The sequence below is a fragment of the Pteronotus mesoamericanus genome, unplaced genomic scaffold (assembly GCF_021234165.1).
Source record: "Pteronotus mesoamericanus isolate MK-2021 breed Mesoamerican mustached bat unplaced genomic scaffold, CSHL_Meso_final contig_221, whole genome shotgun sequence".
Lineage (NCBI taxonomy): Eukaryota > Metazoa > Chordata > Mammalia > Chiroptera > Mormoopidae > Pteronotus > Pteronotus mesoamericanus.
The window spans coordinates 15,920,226-15,942,245 of NW_026555092.1; the positions used below are offsets into that span (position 1 = coordinate 15,920,226).

The 22,020-nt window shown below is 49.8% G+C and overlaps 2 protein-coding genes across 5 annotated transcripts in view; both read right to left on the reverse strand.

Moving 5' to 3' along the window:
- Window positions 1–1,731: 1,731 nt before the first annotated feature.
- SLFNL1 (schlafen like 1) lies at window positions 1,732–5,894 on the reverse strand. The gene is made up of 4 exons (XM_054572208.1): window positions 5,508–5,894; window positions 3,238–3,789; window positions 2,814–2,957; window positions 1,732–1,857 (listed from the first exon to the last, which is right to left on the reverse strand). The coding sequence occupies exons 1-4, from the start codon at window positions 5,892–5,894 to the stop codon at window positions 1,732–1,734; spliced, it is 1,209 nt and encodes a 402-aa protein (XP_054428183.1).
- A 2,464-nt stretch (window positions 5,895–8,358) lies between these two features.
- The window catches only part of SCMH1 (Scm polycomb group protein homolog 1), a 143,814-nt gene continuing 130,152 nt past the window's right edge, over window positions 8,359–22,020 (reverse strand). For 3 of the 4 annotated variants that reach the window (XM_054572061.1, XM_054572062.1, XM_054572064.1), the window contains 4 exons: window positions 21,616–21,810; window positions 19,819–19,884; window positions 10,668–10,810; window positions 8,359–9,618 (listed from right to left, as the gene is read on the reverse strand). In XM_054572061.1, the coding sequence (XP_054428036.1) occupies window positions 9,493–9,618; window positions 10,668–10,810; window positions 19,819–19,884; window positions 21,616–21,810 (530 nt within the window). In that variant the 3' untranslated portion in view covers window positions 8,359–9,492. The remainder of the gene's footprint in view (window positions 9,619–10,667; window positions 10,811–19,818; window positions 19,885–21,615; window positions 21,811–22,020) is intronic. The other variant, XM_054572063.1, reaches the window with a different exon arrangement.

Genomic DNA, 22,020 nt, shown 5'->3' on the forward strand with positions numbered 1-22,020 from the left:
TACCCTGCCAACCTCCAGTGCAGGTGAGACTAACAGGAATGAGGGCCGAAGCCAAGACTGCACCAGAGGGTGGCCTTCCATGCCCAGTGTCCATTGACCAGTACCCGGAGGCTTTGGGGAAGGAAACCTGGCAAAGTTTCTCTGGTGTCCTTCAACCCATGTGACCCAGACCAGTTAGCAGTCTGGAGCAGCTGCAAGATGACTTCACCTGCCTTTGTAGAAATCAGCTATTTCCCAGTGAGCGCATCTCTGAGGATTGTGATGCCTTGACTAGCGTCTGGCATGGCAGCAGGGGGTAGAGGGGGGGTGGGGCCCTGGCTGGTTGCGGCTCAGTGGACTGAGTACCAGCCTGAGAACCAAAAGGTTACTGGTTCGATTCCCAGTCAGGGCACATGCCTGGGTTGTAGGCCAGGTCGTCAGTTGGGGGTGTGCAAGAGAAAACTGATCAGTGTTTCTTGATCTCACCCTTTCTTCCTTCCCCTCTCTACAAATACATAAATACAGTCTTTTAAAATAAAATAGGGTGGGCAGAAAATTTCTCTTCCTCTCCCCTGGAAGGTGGCAAAGATAGGAAATGGGAGCCAAGCAGCGCTCTGGGGGAGGAGCATTTCATCAGGGGAAGCAGCCAGTGCACAGGCCCTGAGACAAGGGCACTCAGAACAAGTTGGTCAGTGTTGCTGGAGTGCATGAGCAAGGAGCCAGAGGAGGAGTTGAGGGCAGATGAGTCGGTCATGCAGAGCTGTGCAGCTCATGGTTTTTGGGCTTTGTTCTCAATGTAATGGGGAGCCCAGGCCTGTCCTGGTGCAGATGCTGCCTTTATAGCGTCTCTGGCTCTGCTGGTGGAGATGGTGGTGGAGAAATGGCTGACCTGGACTCCTCCAGGGGCTGGAGGGTGTTCGGAATGGCAGTCAGACCCTTTTTGGGCATGTGCCGGTGTGTGCTAGAGAGACATAGTACAAGCCTGACAATGCACAAGTGCACTGTTAACTGCAAAGAGGTAGTACTTTGTCCCAAGGTACCCAGTCATTAAGGCAGAGCTGGACTGGAACCTGACCATCTGGGCTCCTTCCCCCTCGTATCTGGGTGGTAAGAACCCAGGGCTGGCTTGACTTCCTGGACGGAACTGAGTGTGGGACTCATGACCCCGCTGCATTCAACTGGCTGGCCAAGTGTCTTAGAAATAATCATTCCTGCCCCAGGTCCCTGTAATTTATTAAAGAGCTACGAGAATCACAATTTCCAGCATGCCAGGGGTGCGGGCTGCAAGGTGGCCTGTTTGCCCTGTAACCACAGTAACCAATGTGCCTTGTCATCTGCAGAGGGGAATTCCCAAGACAACAAATTCCTTTCTGGCCTTAGCCAACTGGAGTCAATAGACCCTGGCCTGGGCAACATGAGCATCGTAGGGATAGCGACAGTCCCTTCTAGCTCTAGCCCTAGTATAGCTCTGGCCAAGTTCTTACGGGTTCTTTCTGAAGGCAAGTTTTCTTGGAGATCATGTTAAGAGCAATTTCTTAGCTACACAGTCTGGGGTCTGCTCAGGATTGAAGCCACGTGGGGACCAGCCTGTGTGTGTGCAATGTTGCTGAAGGAGCAAGGAAGTCTGGGGCTCCCAGCGCCCTCTGAGCAACCAGATGGGTTTATTGGGAGGACCTTGGCTCAAATAGGAAATCCCAGCATCTCCCAGGGAGTGCACCAGCTTCCTCCCTGCCCTCGCTTGCCTGTGGGGCCTCACAGGACGCAGCAGGTGCAGGAGATGGGCTTGTGCTGCTGCTGCAGCCGCTGCTGGAGCTGCTCCTTCTCCACCGTCAACACCTTCACCCTCTCCTCCAGCTTGCTGAGCTCCGCGGCCCACTTCTGGGGGACATCATAGAAACAGATGTCTACGTCAGTGATTTTCAACCTTTTTCCTCTCATGGCAGGCATAAACTAATTACTAAAATTCTGTGGCGCACACACAATATATTTTGCCGGTCTGGCAAAAAGGTAGGTATAACTTTGATTTATTCACACCAGACGGCTATTGCTGTGCTGGCTGTTGTAATTTCTTTTATTTGACCATCTTAAGGGAAAAGCAGTCAGTGTCGCTGACTAAATAGTCAGGTATTGCACGTTTTAAAAATTCTTGGGGCATACCCTTTGAAAATTGCTGGTTTAAGCTGACTTCCTCTCAGGTCCTCACAGCCTCCTCCTGGGATTGAACTGATGGAGAAAGGCAAGGCTCAGAGAGCCTGGGGGGCCTGCTCAAGGCCACTGGGCAGGGGATTTGCATGGCTAGGTCCTCTGGCCATGCAACGACCCCTGACGGAGTCAGCCCTGGGGGCTCAAGGGAAGCTGAGCATCCCTTGCCCTGGGATGACCCATCCTCTGCAGCGTCCTTGAGGACCAGAGGCAGGCTCGGGTGGGCAGCCCCACCGGCCCCTCCACCGCCCATGTACCCTTCTCCCTCCATTAGCCCCTTGCCCTCCTCTGCTTTTCTGCTACCTCATGTTTCTCTCTTAAAAAGGCTTTCCTTTGGGACTGTGTCTAGCACTTACTGCCCCCATCTTGAGGGACTCCCCCAAAATGTAATACATAGTCCTTGGGGTTATCTTAAGACTTCTCAATATTCTACCTGATGGCTCCCCCAGCCACACAAGAGTGGAATACAGGAGGTAGTAGTGTTATTCCAATTCAGCGCCTCCGGCACACTCACAGGGCAGCGGGGCGCCCAGGGAAACATGAAGGCTGGCCCAGGGCTGCTCAGTGAGTGGTGAAGGGGTCCAGGGCCAGCTTGGCGCCCCCATCCCACCCGTCCAGTCTCAGCCACTTACCTGTCTGCACCACTCCTGGATGTCACGGACGGCCAGGGGGCCCTGGATGCTCCCCTCGCGCCGCAGGAACACCTCTCCCTGATCTGTCTCATAGAGCTGCGGCTCTGCCTGGGCCTTGGGGGCATGCACGCTCAGGCGGATCACCTGGGTAAGGGCGGCAGCAGCTCTGGGACGCTGCACTGGACAGTGTGCAGCCAAACCCCGCCCTGCTTGCTGCTGGCTCGTGGGCTCCTGGGGGCGGCCTGGTGGGGCTGGGGCAGGGCTGTTTCAAGTCTCTTTTCTAGTCACCCATTTCCTGGACTCCTCTTTGTTACCACCCCATGCCCAGCACTGCTCAGCAGAGTAGATGTGGGCCACCACATGTAGAGCGATGACATGACAGATGACAAAACAGCCCCAGAGACCTTCCCGTCCTGCAGCGCACCTTGAGCGGCATGCTGCTGACATTGGTGCTGACCACGGGGATGAAGGTGAGCACGTAGGCGTTGGGGAAGACCTGGGGCCTGAAGCCCTGCAGGATGGAGTCCACCAGCAGGCGCACGCGGTCTTCTTCACGGTGGCTGCAGTGGACACCCTGCACCAGCCCGCTGTCATCGACGCCCACCAGCAGGCTGCCGCCCTCACTGTTGAGGAAGGCACACACGTAGCGCCGCAGGTGGTGCTTGAAGGTCAGGTTCAGGTACTCGCCACCGCCCCTCTTGAACTCCATGTTGCGCGTCTCACTGCCTAGGAAGGCGCCCTGGAAAAGCCGCTCCTGGCCCTGGATCTCCCGGTGCACGATGGCGCTGTCCGAGCGCGTGCCCCTGGGTCGGTGCCGGAAGCCAGGCCGCACAGGGGCCTGGGCAGGGGGAGCATCGGTGTGCCTGGCCAGTGGGAGGCCTGAGCCTGGGCTTCGCCTGGGGCCAGGGCTGGGGCCTGGGCTTGGGCCTGGGCTTGGGCCTGGGCTTGGGCCAGGGCTGGGGCTGCTGTCTTCCTCCTGCTGGGGTGGGGCAAGAGTTAGGAACCCAGACCAGGGCAGCAAGAGGGATAGGCCCCCAGAACCCCCACCTCCATCCACCGCCCCGGGGCTCAGCCCACTCAGGAATCCCCATGTCCCCTCCCAGGCGGAGAGGCTTCGTTCTGCTCAAGGTCATGCAGCCAGTGAGAGAAACCCTGCTGGATCAAGGGCTCTAACTGGCCACTGTTCCTTCCCAGCTGGGTTGCCCTCCTCCCAGGTGGACTGTGAAATGCAAGTCGGGTAAGAAGAGCTCTCCTTTCCGGGGCTGAAGCTGAGACACCTGTGGGTCAGTCTCTTCCCATGTGGGTTGTGGATAGACCTCTGAGGCCCAGGACTGGATCACCAGGAGATACCTCAGTGCCCTGAGGTCTCATGTGACAGCTTCAGGTCTCTGAACTGCAGGGGCTCCCAGAGCCCCCACCCCCTTCCTGATCCCCCTGAAACCTTTGCTGGTCACTTTCTGGACCGTTGGCCAGTCCTCCTGTATTTCAACTTTCCTCAGGCCTTCCCCAGCCCCTTCCATGGTTTCTGTTCTGTTCTGGCCACTTCCCCGGCCTGGGCTTCAATGGTCAGCCCCTCACTGGACTTCCTGCCTCCAGGCTCTCCCGGTCGCGTCACTGACCCCAGGTGCGAGTCAGGCTGTCCTCCCCGCTTCCTGGGTTCTCCGCTGCCGTTTAGGCTCTGGAGGGGGCTTTCCAGGGCTGGGAGCTCAGTGTGGGCTGGGGCATGGTGATGGGGGGCCCATTCCTATCAGCCCTACAGTGCCCAGGATGGACAGATTTAATAAAAAATGTGATTCTCTGTTACACAAACATAACATCAGACTTACTAGTCTTGAAATGGAGGCCACAGAGCTGTTCTGCAGCAATCTAAACACTATTGTGTTTCCACCCCAAAAAATAAACCAGTATCACCTGTCTTGTGGAGTAACTTGCACAGCCTCAGTCAGGTGACTGTTCCCTCGTGTTCCCACAGAAGCCAGCCTCTCAGCCCCACTCTGTCTTGGTCTCACCACTCTTGATGGCTGGCCCCTGTCCTCTTTCTTTCTTTGCTCCTCTGTAGCCTTCAGCCTGAGCTTTGAGGACACCAAATAGCCCACCCTTCTGCATGTGCTACATCCTGCTCACCACCCTGTTCCTTTGTACATGCCATGTCCCTCTGCCTGGAATGCCCGTCCCACTCCCAGCCTGGCTAGTTTCCCCCCAGAGAGCCATGGGGACCCTCCCACAGCTCCAGGAAGCTGCCTTGCAGCTTGGTCACTGGCTGCATCTGGCTTTGCTGAGAGGCAGAGGGCTCCCAGAGGGTAGGGTTGAACCTTTGCAGCCCAGCCCTGAGTGGCGGTTGGTGCTTGTCAACTGAATGACGAGAAAATCAGGACCCCTGTGTGATCCAAGCCTTGGGCTGGCTCAGACCCAGAAGCTGGGGAGCAGAGGGCCCAGGAGGAGTCCCAGCACTGGCCTCCACATGCTTCTAGGCTGGAGGCAAACTATAAGGGTCGTTGTATTGTCCCCTGGGAGTGAGCTGGCAGTGCCACCTTCAGGCCAGTGATTTGGGTAGCAGCCCCCAAGCTTGCAGATTTGCCTTCAGTTTCTCAGAGACACCCCTCCACACCTACTCAGTGAGGCCGTCCCAACCCATACGCCTCGGTGACGCTCTGGGGCTTGCAGGCCTGGCAGCTCCAGGAAAGCCCCACTTACCTCTCTGTGGTCTGTGGGCCTGGGGCCCTCTCCCATTACCAGCTCCTTCCCGCGGGCCACCAGCTCCCTGACAATCTGGTGCCCATCCAAGGCTCTTTGCAGGCGCCGGGGGAGGGAGGCCAGGGTGTCTGCGTGGGTGGTCACTTGCACCAGGGCGTAGGCCTTCCGTGGCCGCCTCACCACCTCGATGTGCTCCCGGGCCACCGGCACCCCCAGCCGCTCCAGGGTGTCTCGGAGCAGGCAGGCGAGCACCGGCACCGAGAGCTGGGGGTTCAGGTGGCCCACGTAGAGAGTACGTGTGCCGGGAGCCCCCTCTGGGCCTGAGTCCTCGGGCAGGGACTCCTCTGTGGGGAGCTCCTGCAGGGGCTGCTCGCCTGGGGGCTCCATGAGGGGCTCCTGCACCTGCTTGTGCAGATCTCCTCCTGGGGGTCTCTGGAGGGGTCTCCCTCAGAAAGGCTTCCAGGATTCCTTACCGCTGGCTGCTGTCTCCAGGGCCCTGGGCTGTGAGCTTGGCCCAGGGCCTCCCCTGGAACTCAAGGGGTGCTAAGCAAGGAGGTTCGCAGGTGGGCAGGGCTGGGAAGGGCCAGAGGGAAGGAGGGCAGAGGGCTAGCAGCAAGGGGCCTGCCACCCACCACAGGCCTGGGACAGGACAGACGAGAGTTGGACAGGGCTGAGCCAGAGAATGGAGCTTGTGAGCCTGCCCCTCCATTCCACAGAAGGGAAGACTGGGGGGCATGTCCAGAAAGGGACAGAGGGGACCGGGACTCAGGTCTCTGAGGGCTCCCCAGATCCTTTCATTGGCCCAGGGGTCCTGTCTTCCCTTCCTAGTCCACAGGCTGGGGCTGTGGGTTTCCTGCCCACTAGAGATTACTGCTGCCTCCAGGCACCAGAAAAGCCTGTTCAAGGGCTCTGGAGGAAGCTTTCCTTCCCGAGGGCTTTGTGGCCTGCCTGAGGCCCCACTACTGCTTCTACTTGCCTCATCTGAGTCGGGGATGAGCCCAGAAGAGCCTCTGAAACAGTCAGGGCTGGCTCAGAGGCTTTTAGAACAGATTTTTACACTTTGGGCACACTGATGAAAGCTATGGCTTCTCCCCAGAAAAGTGAGCTTTGCGTATATAATTTTAGGAGGCTTCTGGACCCTTCTTAAGAACTAGTCTAGACTGAGTCCTCCGTTTTTGGTTCAGAGAGCAGAAGTGAGGAGGGGCAGAATGGGGCGGGGCGGGGGTGCAGAGCTGGGCCCTCGCGTAGCTGCATCCCGTCTCCTGGCAAGCCCGGGACCTCTGCTCCTGAGCTGTGCATGCACCACGCCAGCCCCTGCACTTACCCCGACACACCCAGCCTCTGGCCTGTGTGGTGGGGTCCGCCAGCCTGCATCTTTTTGAATTGGATCTTTGAGGTAGTCAGGGCCTGGGGGCCCCCTCGGCTGGGGTGGGGGCATTCAGGGCCAACAGGGATAGGAGGAAAAAGAAGGTCTATAGCCCTCATGTCCTGACTTCCTGGGGGGCCAGCCCTGAGCTCCCACAGCCCCTGACCCCTGGTCAGCAGCTCCCAAGGGCACTTGGGGGCTTGGCATGGGATGGCAGTAAGAACCAGGGCCTAGGAAGTGGGCGGGGCCTTGCAACTCTCTTTGTGATCTCATCAGCATCACCAATGCCTTCTGGGCCAGCCTCAGGCACTCGGGCAGGCCAAGGTGGGAAGTCACTCAGCGGGATGCTTCCCTCCAATTCCCACCCTGCTGGAAACAGAGAGCTGTACACGGGTACATGCCAGCTTGGCTCTGGGGCTCTCTCTGGGCCGCTCCCAGAATACAGGGGCTGAAGATGTGCTTCCTCCCCCATGTAGTGTCTCTCTAGGGCCTTGTGCCCATGCAGGTCCCCTGGTGCCCTCTCCCAGTTTCAGTCACCCATCCCAGGCTCCATCCCGCAGACAGGCCCAGCTACTTCCAGGAAGGATCAATGCAGAGTTGGTTCCAGGCCTCCCTCCGACAGCAGGCCCTTCTCTATGCCAGAGACAGAGGCCGCTGTCCAGAAGGGCCCTGCAAACTAGATGAAGGCCCCCTTTGGGAGTACCCTGAAGGACCAGGCCCCAACGTCCGTGAGTCTGTGAGAAGCCTGGGCCTGCTCTGGTCGGGCAGCCCTGACCCTCAGCTTCGCAGTTAGAGCCTCACAGCGGCCAAGCGAAGGGGCATTCTGTGTTATCGGGGTGTCAGAACTAGTCAGGGGCGAGAGCAGCCGGGGCCCTCTGAGGCCTCCTTATCCAGACCCCTCAGAGCCAGACGGACTCAAAGAAAGGAAACAACTGACCCAAAGTGCCGTGGCAAACAGCTTGCCTGGCTGGGACCTCAGCCTTGGCCCTGAAGTTAGGTTGCTTGGTCTCAAATGCTGACTTTACCACTTCCTGGCTATGTGATCTGAACTGCTTTTCCCACCTATAAAATGGGTTTGTTGTGAAGATTAAATGAGACCATTCTAATTCACGTAGAGCAGTTTGTGGGGTGTGTGGTGAAAGAAACGTGTTACGCTCAGGTGATGCTGCACTGCGCTGCTGCCCCACACCCCAGGGGAAACAGGCAGGTGTGGTGCTGCCTTTAAGCACCTGGTGGGGCTTGTCTACTTCTCTCCTTGCCCCCAAGGGTGTGGATAAACCCAGTCCCTGAGGCTCCTTGGAGCCGCTCACCCTAACACTGTCCTTCCTGCTTGGGTACCGTTAGCTGCTGTGCTTGCCTCCGCTTGCTGTACCTGAGCGAAGCCCTTTGTCTTCCTGCGGCGCTGTACAATGCTGTGGCCCCAGGGGACATCTGGAATTAGAAGAACTCTTAGGGATCATCTTGTCCAAGCTCCTCATTTTACATGTGAGGAAACTGCCTGCCCACTGGAAAACAGTGATTTGGCTGTTAACTGATTAAAAAGACACTGGCATGTATATATTTTTTTTTATTTATAAACAAATCGACATAAAATAAGTCCAGATAGCAGCAGGGCAGCAGCGCTGCTGATCTGTTTAGGAAGGAAGCATGTGGACAGTGACGTGGGTGCAGCCAGGCTCCAGCCTGGAGACCCTTTCCTCCCACCCGCTTCAGGGCCCTCTTGGCCTGAAATCACGGGCGCAACCTTCTCCGGCGGCAGTGCGGGCCGCGGCAGGCAGTCGTCCCGGGGACCGTGTCGGGTAGGGCACTCCCACTCCTGCAGACGAGGCTGGGGCTGCAAAGGGCCCAGTCGGCGGGGGAGAGGGCAAGGCCAGAGGGACCCTCTCCTCCCCACGCTGAGGGATGTGGTCAAGGCTTTATAGGTCAGCCCATCCATCCCAAAGAGAAAGCACCCGGGGGCAATGTCCTCTGTGAAGGGGCCACACCTCTCTGGGACCAGGGCAGGGCAGTCTCTTTCCTCCTGAACACCCCACCCCTCCGCCCATGTTTGGAGTGAGAGGGGTAGGAACTGAAGGGCTTGCCCAAGTGCCAGAAGCAATAAATAAGCAGTAAGAAAAGATCTTTATAAAAAAAGGTAGAGGTCTGCACCATGAGTTTAAAGTCTGGGGATCTTGCAAGGAGAGGGCAGGAACTGTAGGGCAAAGGGTGCCACAGCAGGCCCAGCAGGTGGTAAGGGAACTGGGCACGACTGTCAATTCAGGGCCCCATCTTCCAAAGCCCAGGGGTCGGCCCCTTCTGCCATCACATGGTAGGTGCTCAGTCTGAACTTCCGGTGAGGCCGGCCAGGCTTGGGAGATAAATAGAGGGCCTCAGAGCAGAGGCAGGGCTGAGGGAGAGCAGTGCCACCCCTGGGCCCACACGCCCCCTCCTCCGTCCTTCATGGAAGGACGTGTCATGGCAGGAGAGCAGCAGTGGGGGCTCTGCACAGCCTCCTGCAGTCCCGAGGCGGCCCCAAACCCCTCTGAGGCACCGGGAGTGGGCTGCGGGTCCTGCTTGCTGGGAGAAGAATGCCGGCCCCATCTGCTCCACGCCTCCGTCGTCTGGGCCGTGTCTTCCTGTTCAGAACTTGCCCTGCTTCAGCCGGTCAATGTGGTAGCAGAGCTTGAGCGCCGGCCCCAGCTTCAGGCCCATGTACTTCATCATCATGTCACTGCGCAGCAGTAGCAGCGCCTTGCCATCGATCTCCTGTGGGCCGGAGGGGGTGGGTTAGGAGGAGGTGCCATCAGAGGCCTGGTTGGTCTGCCCGCCCCAGGGAAGCACCAGCCACAGGGAGTCCAGTGAACCTGCTGTGACAGCCTACCTGGTCTCACACCTTCTGTCTCCAGCCATCCCTCCCTGCAAAACTCTACTGCTGAGCCCACCCAGCTAAGCCGTTCACAGGTTTGCACCAACTTCCTTCCTCTGTGCTACCCTCCCAAACCTCTGAGATCCAGCTCAGTTCCATCTCATCCAGGAAGCCTCCCGAGTCAGTGTGCTGGTGACTTCTCACAGCCTGTTTTTATACTGATAGACCCTCAACTGTTACTCTGTGAGTTCTCCTCCTTCCTGAGCAGCAGGGGCCCTCTGTGTGAGCCACACACAAGGCAGGCCTTGCGGAGCAGCCCCGAGACCTTCAGGCCTGAGCTGGGAGCGCTCTCCAAACCCACCTGGCATAAATGGTTTAAATGACCAATAAAAGGCAGGAGATCTGTTCTGAGTGCCCAAGGGGAAGGACAGCAACAAGCAGCCCAGGAGATGGGGAAATGGCTTTGAGCCCCAAATCAGAAGTACGGTTAATGCAGGGGCACCAGGAGCAGCCCCTGCCCATGGGGCCGAATGATCACTTGAAGAGATGTTTGAGGGGCTAGTGGAAGATGAGGGGCTGATGAGGATGGAGAGTTGGGGGCCACTTGCCAAGGGACTCTTTAACGTGGGCTGAGGCCCCTGATTCTCAGGCCAAGGCAGGCAGATGGGAGAGAAAGGAAAGGGGAGGACCTGACCCTGGCACTGAGCCCACAGGGGGTACACCCCGCAGGAATGTGGCTGAATCAGACCCTTCACTAGTGGAGTAAGCTGAGCTCAGTGCCCAGTGAGGACTGTTTGAGACCCAAGACTCTGTCTCTAAGTTTGTATAATCTCCTGTGCTTGGTTTCAGGGGACCTGGAACGAATATATAGCCCACACCCTTGAGAGTCTATAAGTTGCAGAAGCAATACCCCCAGCGAGCATGGGAGAGATCAGGCAGGGGCACTTACGTGTTTACGAAAAAGGTCAGCGTGGGGTCCGAGCTGAGGATCAGCTTCCCGAACAAACTGCATCACGTCCTCGACTGTCCATGAGGAGGGGTCCCTGCCACTCAGTCGAGGGGCATCCCGGCTTTCCAGGTATCGGTCTGACCCTGCAGGACAGAAGGGTACCTGCTATCACAGGTGGGGACTGGTTTGAACTCCCTGCTACTCTCCTTGGCATGTCATGCAAGTCCTGCCATGTCCTGCTGTCTCCTTGCTATTTTTTTCAAAGAACCAGCTCTTGGATTCACTGATCTTTTGTATCATGTATTTCATTTATTTCTACTCTGATCTTTATTATTTGCTTCCTTTTACTCACTTTGGGCTTTATTCATTGTTGTTTTTCAAGTTCCTTTAAGTGTAAAGTTAAGATTGTTTGAGCTTTTTCTTGTTTTTTGAGATAGGCCTGTAATGTTATGAATTTCCATCCTAGGATTGCTTTCCCAGTGTCCCACAGATTTTGCATTGCCGTGTCATTATTTTCATTTGTTTCAAGGTATCTTTTGATTTCTTCCTTTATCTAGTTGCTGACACATTCATTGTTTGATACCACATTACTTAGCTTCCATGTTATTATGTGTTTTGCAGTGTCCTTCTTGTGATTGATTTCTAATTTCATAGCATTGTGGTCAGAGAAAATGCTTGATATGATTTCAATCTTCTTAAATTTACTGAGACTTGTTTTGTGTCCCAACATGTGGTCTACCCTAGAAAACATTCCATGTGCACTTGAAAAGTATGTATATTCTGCTGCTTCAGGGTGAAATGCTCTGAAGATATCAATTAAATCCATTTGATTTAGTGTGTTGTTCAAGGCCACTATCTCCCTGTTGATTTTCTGCCTGGAAATCTATCCACTGAATTCAATGGGGTGTTAAAATCCCTGACTATAACTGTTTTTCTGTCAACCTCTCCCTTTATGTCCATCAAGATATGCTTTACATATTTAGGTGCTCCTTTGTTGGATGTATAAATGTTTACTAGGGTTATATTCTCGTTTGTTTGTTCCCTTTATCATTATGTAGTGTCCTTCTTTGTCTCTTACTATATAGCCTTGGTTTTAAAGACTGTTTTGTCAGATGTAAATACTGTTACTCTAGCTTTTTTTTCTTTTCCATTTGCATGAAATATCTTTTTCCATCCCTTTACTTTTGGTCTGTATGTATCGTTCAGTCTGAGATGAGTTTCTTGGAGGGAGCATATAACATGGGTCTTGTTTTCTTTCTTTTTTTTTTTTTTTAAAAAGATTTTATGTATTTTTTTCTTTTAGAGAGAAGGGAAATGAGGTAGAAAGAGGGAAAGAAACGTCAATGTGTGGTTGCCTCTCATTCGTCCCCCTATGGGGGCTTGGCCTGTAACCCGGGCATGTGCCCTGACTGGGAATCAAACCGACAACCCTTTGGTTTGCAGACCGGCACTCAATCCACTGAGCCTCACCAGCCAGGACTGGGTCCTGTTTTCTTATCCATTCAGCTACGTTATGTCTTTTGGTTGGAGCATTTAAGTCATTTACATTTAAGGTGATTATTAATAGTTATGAATGTAGTGCCATTTTATTGTTAAGACTGTTTTCCTCTATTTTTTTCCCCCTTCCCCTTCTTCTTAAATCAAGCCCTTTAACATTTGTTGCAGTACTGGTTTGGTGTTAACAAACTCCTTTAGCTTTTTCTTGTCTGGGAAGCTTCTTATTTCTTCTTTGATTTTAAACAATAGCCTTGCTGGAAAAAGTACCCTTGGTTGTAGGTCCTTGCTTTTCATCACTTTGTATATTTCACACCATTCCCTTCTGGCCTGAAATCCTTTTTTTAAAAAAATGTTTAAATTATGTTTATTCTATTACAGTTATCTCAATATTTCCCCCTTTACCTCCTTCTACCCATCCCACCTCCACCCCCCCCCCGTTCCCACAGTCGATTCCCACTCTGTTGTCCATGTCCATGGGTCATTCATGTATGTTCTTTGTCTAGTCCCTTCCCCTTCTTTCCACCATTGTCCTCTTTCCTTATCCCGTCTGGTCACTTTCAGTCTGCTCCATGTTTCCAAGCCTGTCATTTATTTTGTTCGTTAGTTTATTTTGTTGAATAGAGTCCACTTATAGGTGAGAGCACATGGTATTTGTCTTTCACCAACTGGCTTATTTCACTTAGCATAATATTCTCCAATTCCATCCATGTTGTCACAAAAGGTAGGAGTCCATCTTATCTTTCCTTTCCTTTCCTTCCCTTCTTTCCTTTCATTGAAGACTTTATTTATTTTTCTTAAATGTCAGTCAATTATAAAATATTAAAATTTTTTAAACCATTATAAAGTCTCAGCAATTAAAACATGACACCAGCACAGAAATAATCAAGTAGATCAATGAAATATAATGAGCATTCTAGAAACAAATGTATGTATCTAACAATGTAATATATGATTAAACTGATATTTCAAATCAACGGGTAAAATAAGGCTTATTCAACAAATAAAGGTGCATGGACAACTATTACTTAAAGACAAATATAGAGCCCTATTTCACACTTTATACAAGAAATATTCAGATGAGTTAAAAATCAATATGTAGAATCTAAGGAGTTTTAGGAGAAAATACAAACTAATTTTTTTTTTACCCCAAAGTAAAATATTCAAACCCAGAAGCTATAAACTAAAATATTGACAATATGACTATATTAAACATTTAAGACTATATAGTAATATACATATAAAAAAAGTGAAAGGACAAGTACTACAATGGGAGAGTATTTGCCACACACCTAGAAAAGGGTTAACAGTTTGCTTTTTTTTTTTTAGGGAAAAAAAATTCTACAAACCTTTAATCAATAAGTGGATAAAGAATACTGAAAAGTCATTTAAAGCTTTTTAAAAATAATAAAAATAGGCAAGAAATATACAAAAACAGGTTTAGTTTCAACAAATAATGAACAATTAAAATAATATCATTGCCACGCTCAGGTTAGTATGTATTAAAAATGTTGGTAATATCAAATGTTGGCAACTGTGAAAGGAGCAGGGTGTTCATAGACTCTTTTTCTTCACCTTAAAATAGTCCCTTTAGCATATCTTGCAGTGCTGGTTTGGTGGAGGTGTATTCTTTTAGCCTTCTTTTGTTTGGGAAACTCCTTATTTCACCTCCCATTTTAATCGAGAGCCTTGCTGGGTACAGCAGTCTTAGTTGCAGGCCTTTGCCTTTCATTACTCGGAATATTTCTTGCCACTCCCTTCTGGCTTGCAGTGTTTCTGTTGAGAAGTCAGCTGCTAGCCATATCGGGGCTCCCTTACATGATACTATCTCTTTCTCCCTTGCTGCCTTTAGGAGTCTCTGTTTGTCTTTGATATTTGCCATTTTAATTATGATATGTCTTGGAGTGGGACTCATTGGGTTCCTCTGTGCTTCCTGGACTTGTGCGGCTTTTTCTCTCCTCAAATTAGGGAAGTTTTTAATCATTACTTTTTCAAACAGGTTCTCTATCCTTTGCTCCTCTTCTCCTCCTTCTGATATCCCTATTATATGGATATTATTACGTTTCAGGTTGTCCTGCATTTCCCTAAATGCCTCTTCATTCTTTTTGAGTCTTTTTTCATTTTCTTGTTCTTTCTGGGAGCTTTATTCTACCTTCCTCCAGCTTGCTGATTCATTCCTCTGCTTCATTTAGCCTGCTTTTGATTCCTTTTACTATGTTCTTCAATTCAGAAACTGTATCCTTCATTTCCTCTAGTCTCTTATTGATAGTTTCTGTGTCCTTTTTCATGCTGATATAGTTTGCAGTAAGTTCCTCATAGTTTCCCTGTAGTTTTTGTAATTCTCTCTGAGCTCACTGAGCTTTTGTAGAACCATTGTTTTGAACTCAATATCTGATAGTTTACTTGTCTCTATTTCATTTAGTTTTCTTTGTGGGGATTTCTCCTTTCCCTTCGACTGGGGGATATTTCTTTGTCTTCCCATTATTTGTGAGACTCTTCTTTTACTGCTTCTGCTTCTTAAATTGATCTGTCTTGATTTCCTGACTTTGTGGTGTGAACTTGTATGGTAGGAGACTGCTGTTTTTACTTTCTGGATCTGCCTCTGATGATGTCAGATGTTGTCCCTGTCTGACCTTAGGCAGTCTGTTCGAGACTTCCAGGAACCTAGTGTCTGTGGCTGTCTCCTTCAGCTGTTAATCTAGTCACTCTGCACTCAGCAGGCCGGCTTAGACAGCTCAGGGTGGGGTGGACTCCCTCCTGGGGGCAGGGTTTTTAGGTCCTCTCATGCTGCTGCCACTCAGGGCAGTGGTCTCTGCCTGAGCAAGATGGTGGCTGCCATACTGGGGAGGAGTCAGCACTGGTATCCCACCAGGTACTCTCTCTGTTCTCTTCCCAAAGCCTCCATCCCCAGTCTCTCCTCAAGTGTCTCCAGACCACTCTGCGTCCCCTTTAGCAGGAGTCTACTATCTGTGGCTGCCACTCTGCACTCAGCAGGCGGCTTAGACAGCACAGGGTGGGGCGGAATCCCAGCTTGGGGCGGGGCTATTGGGTCCTCTGACATTGCTGCCACTAAGGGAGAGTGGTCTCTGCCTGATCAAGATGGCTGCTGCCGCATGGGGGATGAGTCAGCACCGAGATCCATCCAGCTACTCTCAGTTCTCTCCCAAAAGCCTCCTTCCCCAGTCTCTCCTCAGGCGTCTCCAGCCCATTCTGCCCCTGCCTTTGCTAGACACCAGGGTAAGTGGCTGCAAATAAAAATGTATGCGTTGGTCCTTTAAACAGCTCTTTGCGTCTCCAGCCACCCGTCTCTGGCAGAGAGCAACCCTGCTGCTTTTCGCAGCTGGCTGTTTTCTGTGTACCTTTTGGGCTCTGGTTCTGTAGACTGGATATCCCTGCTGTTGGTTTAAACCCTACTCTTCTCAGGAGGATCCAACTGGTCCTTTCAATATCCTTCTGGTGCTGCTGCCCGTGGGCACCCTGCTCGCCTTCTTGAGTCTCTGCCACACTCCTTACCAGTTAGATTGAGCTAAAGCTGATTCTTCTGTCTCCCAGGTTATAAGGCTCCTCTCTCACTACTGTTCAGTTGTTTGTTCCAGGTGATTTCTCCACAATTTAGTTGTAATTCCAGATTGGTCTTGGGAGGAGTCCAGCGTGACTTCCACTCATCCCTCTGCCATCTTGATTCCTCGGCCTGAAATATTTCTGTTGAGTACATGGGTGACAGTCTAATTGGAGCTCCCTTGTAACTACCTGCTTTTTTCTCTTGTGGCTTTCAGGATTCTCTTTGTCTTTTAGCCTTGTTATTTTAATTATGATGGATATTAGTGTAAGCCTCTTTGGGTCCAACTTGTTTGGAACTCTCTGAGCTTCCTGAACTTCCGTGTCTTTTTCCTTCACCAGATCAGGGAAGTTTTCAGTTATTATTTCTTCAAGTAGGTTCTCGATCCTTTTCTAGCTCTCTTCTCCTTCTGGTACTCTCATGATGTGAATGTTGTTATGCTTCATGTTGTCCAAAATGTTTCTTAAGCTCTCCTCATTTTTTAAAATACTTTTTTCTATTTGTTGCTCTACTTGGGTGTTTTTTTCTACCTTGTCTTCCAAATCCCTGATTTGATCCTCTGTTTCATCTAACCTACTGTTTATTCCTTCCAATGTATTATTTATTTCAGATATTGCATTCTTTATTTCTGACTGATGCTTTTTTATGGTTTCTGTCTTTTTTTCATGCTGTTGAGTATCCTTATAATCATTACCCTAAACTCTCTGATACATTGCTTGCCTCCATTTCATCTAGTTTTTCTTCTTCTTCTTCTAGAGAATTCTCGTTCTTTCATTTGGGGTCTGTTTCTTTGTTTTCCCATTTTGGCTGCTTCTTTGTATTCGTTTGTACGTGTCAGGTAGACTCTGAAGACTCTGTGGTGTAGGCCTTTTTCAGACACTACTTGTGTCTAGCCCTGGTCCCCTGTTTGGGGCTGTCAGTGATCCACAGTGTGTGGCTCCCTCTATTGGGCCTCATTATGTGTGGAAAGATCAACTCCTTGGTCTTGAAGGTACTTCATCATCTGGCCCTTTCTATTTTTGACCTCATGTCACTGCTCCTCCCCCAACCTTTACTCACAATAATCCAGACATGCTAGCTTTCCTTCTATTACTTGAATAGACTATGCTTTTATTCTTTGACCAGTAATTTCCTCTTTCTGGAATGTTCTTTTTCCAGACCTTTGCATACCCAATTCTTTCTCAGCTTTTGGGTCTTATCTCAAATATCAATTCCTCAGAAGGTCCTTCCCTGATCTCTTAGTAAAAGTACTCCATTCCCCAATGAGTCATTTTCAATCCAATCACTCTAGTTTTTTCTTTCCTAGCACATATGACTACATAAAAATAATTTTATGCATTTATGTTTCCATTTTTTTTCTTTGCTATGTTCTAATGATACTGTGATTTATAGTAAGAAACATATATACGTAGTCTTCATTCCCATTTGCGACACAGAACTCTTAACATCCTTGGAATTTCCTAAGTGGTGAGATAAATAAAGGTGTCTTTTTTGTTGTTCATAATGAGCCCCTTTCAGCTACACCTGAGTATGTTAATGAGATGACTTTTGGAAAACCCCTAAGGATGGGGGTTGGTTGTCAGGGGAACTAACCAGGAGACCAGACAGCTGGATCTTTCAGCCCCAACCCCCAACCTCTGGGGAAGTGACAGGGGCTAGAGATTGAGATCAATCACTAATGGTCAATGATTTAATCAATCATGCCTATGTAATGCAGCCTCTGTAAAACCCAAAAGGACATGGTTTGGAGAGTTTCTGGGTTGGTGAACATACAGAGGGGCTGGGAGAGTGGTTCACTCGCCCAGAAAGAGCATGGAAGCTCCCTAACCCTTCCTCATACCCTTCCTTTGCATCTTTTCCACTTGGCTGTTCCAGAGTTGTATCCTTTCACAGAAAATTAGCAATCTAGTAAGTGAACAGTTTTTCTGAGTTCTGTGAGCCATTCTAGCAAATTAATTGAACCTGAGGAGGGAATGGTGGACACCTCCAACTTATGTAGTCAGTCATAAGTACAGGTAACTTTTGACTGGCTTCTGATGGAGTAGGGGTGGGTCAGCAGTCTTGTGGGCCTGAGCCCTTAATTTGTAGTAGGACTGACACTATCTCCAGATAGTGTCAGAACTGAGCTAAACTGCAATTCTGCTGGTGTCACAGAATTGCTTGGTGTGTGGAGAACCCACAGGTCAGGTGTCAGAAGTGCAATGGTGTTGAATAGAGTACTGAGAGTAGGGGAGACACACAGGAGCAGTTTTCCCTTTATAGTCCCCAACACGTAAAAGAGTGCCTGATCAGCCACAGATGTTCAAACGTGTTTGTTAAATTAGTGAATGAATGACCAATTACTTGTGTATTTTTCTGTCTCCCTTATTAGACTCTGTCTGTCTTTAGACAGGGACCTTGCCTTGTTCATATCTGTGTTCTCACCACCCAGGAAATGCCCAGTCATATACTAAATGGCAGAACTGGAATACACCTGTGAAAATAAAAGGAACCTCCTCTTTAATTATCTCTTGTGAGGCTAAAAATCTATTCTCATTTTTCTTCATTCTGGGTCCCAGGTCTAAAAGTCAAAGCTCAATTTGCTTGGCCTAGCCCCTCTTCCCTGTATCAGACTATAGCATATTATTTCTCAAGCTTGTGGTTGGGCACTGAACAGACCAGGGGAGAAGTGTGCTGGAGCAAGCAGAGGTGATTAGAACCAGAGAAATTCTGATGGCTTTTTAGAGGTGGTAGTAGACAAGAAGTTGGAGAGGGTTTTCTGTGAGCCAGCCACTTCTCCCTGCCCTGAAAGTCCATTGTGATGCTAGGACAGAAACCAAATGCAGAGATTATGGAGGGCAGAAAGAAGGTACATAACTGAATGTCCTTCTTGGACCATCTTAGCTAATTCCTCTACCCAGGGGAGCTATGAATCTCACACTCATGCATACACACACAGAGCATACATATATATGAATATAGTGATGTTACATATAAACACACACATATATATTCACATATATAATACTATTCTATATTATGTGTCTGTCTGTCAGCCTATCCTGTTAGAATGTATACTCCACTGAGATGAAGACATTTGAGCTAAGACCTTGAGGCAGAAGAGTGATGGGCACACTTAAGGTTTAACAGGGAGACCAATGTGCCAGAGCAGAGTGAATGAAGAGAAGTGGTAGGAAATAACATTCAAGAGGTGTGTACATGTGTGATGGGGCTGGAGGAGTGGTGGTGCAGATTAAGAGGACCTTACATGCCACTGAGAGACCGCTGGCTTTTCTGAGTGTGTCGGTTAGCTTTGAGCGCAGAAGTGACAGGAACTGATTTACAATAAAAAGGATCGTTCTCACAGCCTGTGCTGATAATAGACATTAGGGCAAGGACAGAAGCAAGGGAGACCAGTTGTAAATGAGTCTCCCATAGTAGCCCAGACAAGAGATGACTGTGGCATGCACCACGTGGTAGTGGTGAATGTGGTGAAAAGTGGGCTGATATATGAACATTATAAAGAATGCCCACCGTTGTCAGCTCATTTAACCCTTAAAATAACTCTTGAAGGAATTACCATTATCTTCAGTTTAGAGATGAGAGAACTGAGGCTCAGAGAAGTGAACTGACTTGCCCAAGACCATGCAGGCAGGAAGGAGACAAGTTATTGCCCTGTCTCTGTCTTTTCCTATTTCCATTTTTATAGACCAACTATATCAGGGTTCTTCCCCTCCACCCAATGGGTCCAGCTGGTAGTTACTCTTCAAGAAAGGGAGAGTGTCTCAGTCTGAGAATGACTAAGGCAGGTGAGGCGGCTCCACAGAGGCCAGGCTAACAAACCGATGCCCATCATCCTGGATAGTGAGATAAGAGGGGATAGACTGGACATCCACTAAATTCCAAGAGAGAAACAATTTTAGGGCCAACCAAATAGAATCCTTTCGTAGCCTAATTAAGTTCTTCAGGGTCAGAAAAGGTCTAGACCCTGACCTGGCCAATAGACTCAATGTATTCCAAAGGAAGAGTGGAGATGCCTGGGGGACAACAGTGCCACGTGAGGCTCTCCTAACAGAAATGGCCTTGGAGAAGGTCATAGTAACAGCAACACCCTCGTACCTGGGGAATGAGTTAGTTTCCAAAACGATCCCATATCCCTGCTTCCATCTGATGCTTTTAACACTCCTGTGGAAAGACCAGGCTGATATCACCATCTCCATTTTGCATATGAGGAATGTGAAGATGTGAGAGATGAGATGACTTACCCAAGTCTCAAGGCAGGGAATCAACTCTCAGTTCTACCTCTATTTCAGAGCTTCTCATACTCCATTTTGCTGCCTTGCTGGGGCTGGGGGCAGGGGAGGGGCATCCCAGGCTTCTTCCCCTGTCAGCCTCCCTGAAAAACTCTCTCTCTTGAGGTCACTTCTTTCCACTATAGTCCTTGCTAATAGAGTCTTCTTATTCTTTCACATCCCACACATCTCTGGGCTGGGGGAGGCCACTGTGGGATTATGGGAGTGGCATTCTGTCTCCCAATTGCTACTTTTAGACCATCCTTCTGTGAAAGCTCATGTTCTTCAGAGACCAAACAGGTACTCGACCATCTGCCCTTCCTGATCATTGCTGTCTACCCCTTGTTAAATGAAGCCTTTTTTGTTACTTAGCTCACTACCTTATATTCCACCCCAATTCCTGCCATAATCCTCAGAAGCAATCCATTCAACTTCCTTGCCTCCGCTGGTACTTCCACATCCACTCTACTTCAAATACTTACTGCCAAGTTTGCTGCCTGGTTCTTGCCGTCACTGGGAACAAATTCATTTCATAATTTTAAACATCCCATTTTCTAACCCAGCCTCCTGTCTTTCCAACTGTCTTGTGACTTATGTCTGTTTTAACCATGACATCACAAGATCATTAGCATATCAATCTTACAATTTCCCTCATCCTTCAGCCTTCTCTCAGCCTTGCTTCTCCCCACTTCTGCCTGAGATCCATTGTTGATCTAAATTACTCTTCCTCCAGCTCCATCAGTTCCTTTACATGCTCCCTCATTGCCCTAGCCCAGGCTTTTATCACTTCTGGTTTGGCCCATGCTTACTAACATCTAACTGCTCTCTCCAGTCTTGTCTTTCCCCACATCCATCCTCAACATGGTAGTCAATGATCTATTGAAAGCACAAAACTTTTTAGGTCTTGCCTCTAACTAAAAGCCTTCAATTACTTCACATTGCCTATAAGATCAACATTTAAGGTTCTCTATGACATAATTCTGATCTTTTCAGGTTTTTCTCTTTGAAGTCCCAGTATTACCTTTTGTTTCAGCAACACCAACTGGCATATAGTTCCTTCTGTTCAACCTTGTTTATGCTGTACTCTCGTCCTGGAAAGCTCTCCCTCCCCATATCACTCCTGAGATGGCCATTCATATGATCACCCTATCAAATCTCAGGGTGTCATTTCTGCAAGGAAGCTTCCCCTGGACTCCAAGCTTGTGTTAGGTGTTCTTTCTTGTAATTTTTATACTAACAGAGAGTATCTCTATAACTGCACTCAAGGTGTTGTTTTGCAATTATCTTTTTAAGCATCTCTTGCACACTACTGTGAGCTCCTTGAGGATAAGAAGTGACTAATTTTTGCATCCCCCATGCCAAACACATATGGTGTTCAAATAAACAGCTAATGAAGGCATCAATGAATTCGTCCCTGCTGTTTTGGCTCTAGGTCTTAGTTTCCATTAGTCTCAAGCCAATCCCAGGGCTTCAGTTGCCTCCCAGGTGCCTAGGCAGACCCTAGTCCAACCACCAGGCAGACGGCAACAGAGCTAAGTCCTTTCTGGCCTCCCACAGCTCAGGAAAGAAGGATGGAAGGAAAGAGTTTAGGGAGGGCAGGAGACCATAAGTCTGGTAAGCTTACCCCTGGAGCAGAGCCTACGCACAGCTGAGGCAGCACTCAGTGGGAGGCCACAGGATGGAAGCAAAGGCCGGTACCCAGGGGTCCGAAGATTTTGGGAGGTGCTGACAAGGTTGGTGGGATTCAAGGTGGAGTCCATTGAGTCTGAGTGTGGCTCCAAGGACCGGGCTAGATTATTCCCCAGGACAAAGGTTTCACCTGAAAAACAGTAAAACAAGAGTTAGAGAGTTGACTAACCTGAAAGGACTGCTGGGGTGCTGGCTCCCAGGTACCTGTTTGGGTGGAGCAAGAGGCAGCAAAATAGCAAGTCCCAGGCTGGGTCTTAGGAGGCCTGTGCACCAGTCATGGCTCTGGCTCTCACTAGGTGGTCTTAGTCAAGCCCAGTGTCACTCTCTGGACTTGGATGTC

What these genes read in the sequence shown, in the direction of transcription:
- SLFNL1 (XM_054572208.1), bottom strand. Translation starts at nt 5,894, where the DNA reads ATGGAGCCCCCAGGCGAGCAGCCCCTGCAGGAGCTCCCCACAGAGGAG. An exon ending in TCAGCAGCATGCCGCTCAAG is followed by an intron (nt 2,958 to 3,237) that starts GTGCGCTGCAGG and finishes GCCCTTACCCAG; the next exon opens with GTGATCCGCCTGAGCGTGCA. An exon ending in TCCAGGAGTGGTGCAGACAG is followed by an intron (nt 1,858 to 2,813) that starts GTAAGTGGCTGA and finishes GATGTCCCCCAG; the next exon opens with AAGTGGGCCGCGGAGCTCAG.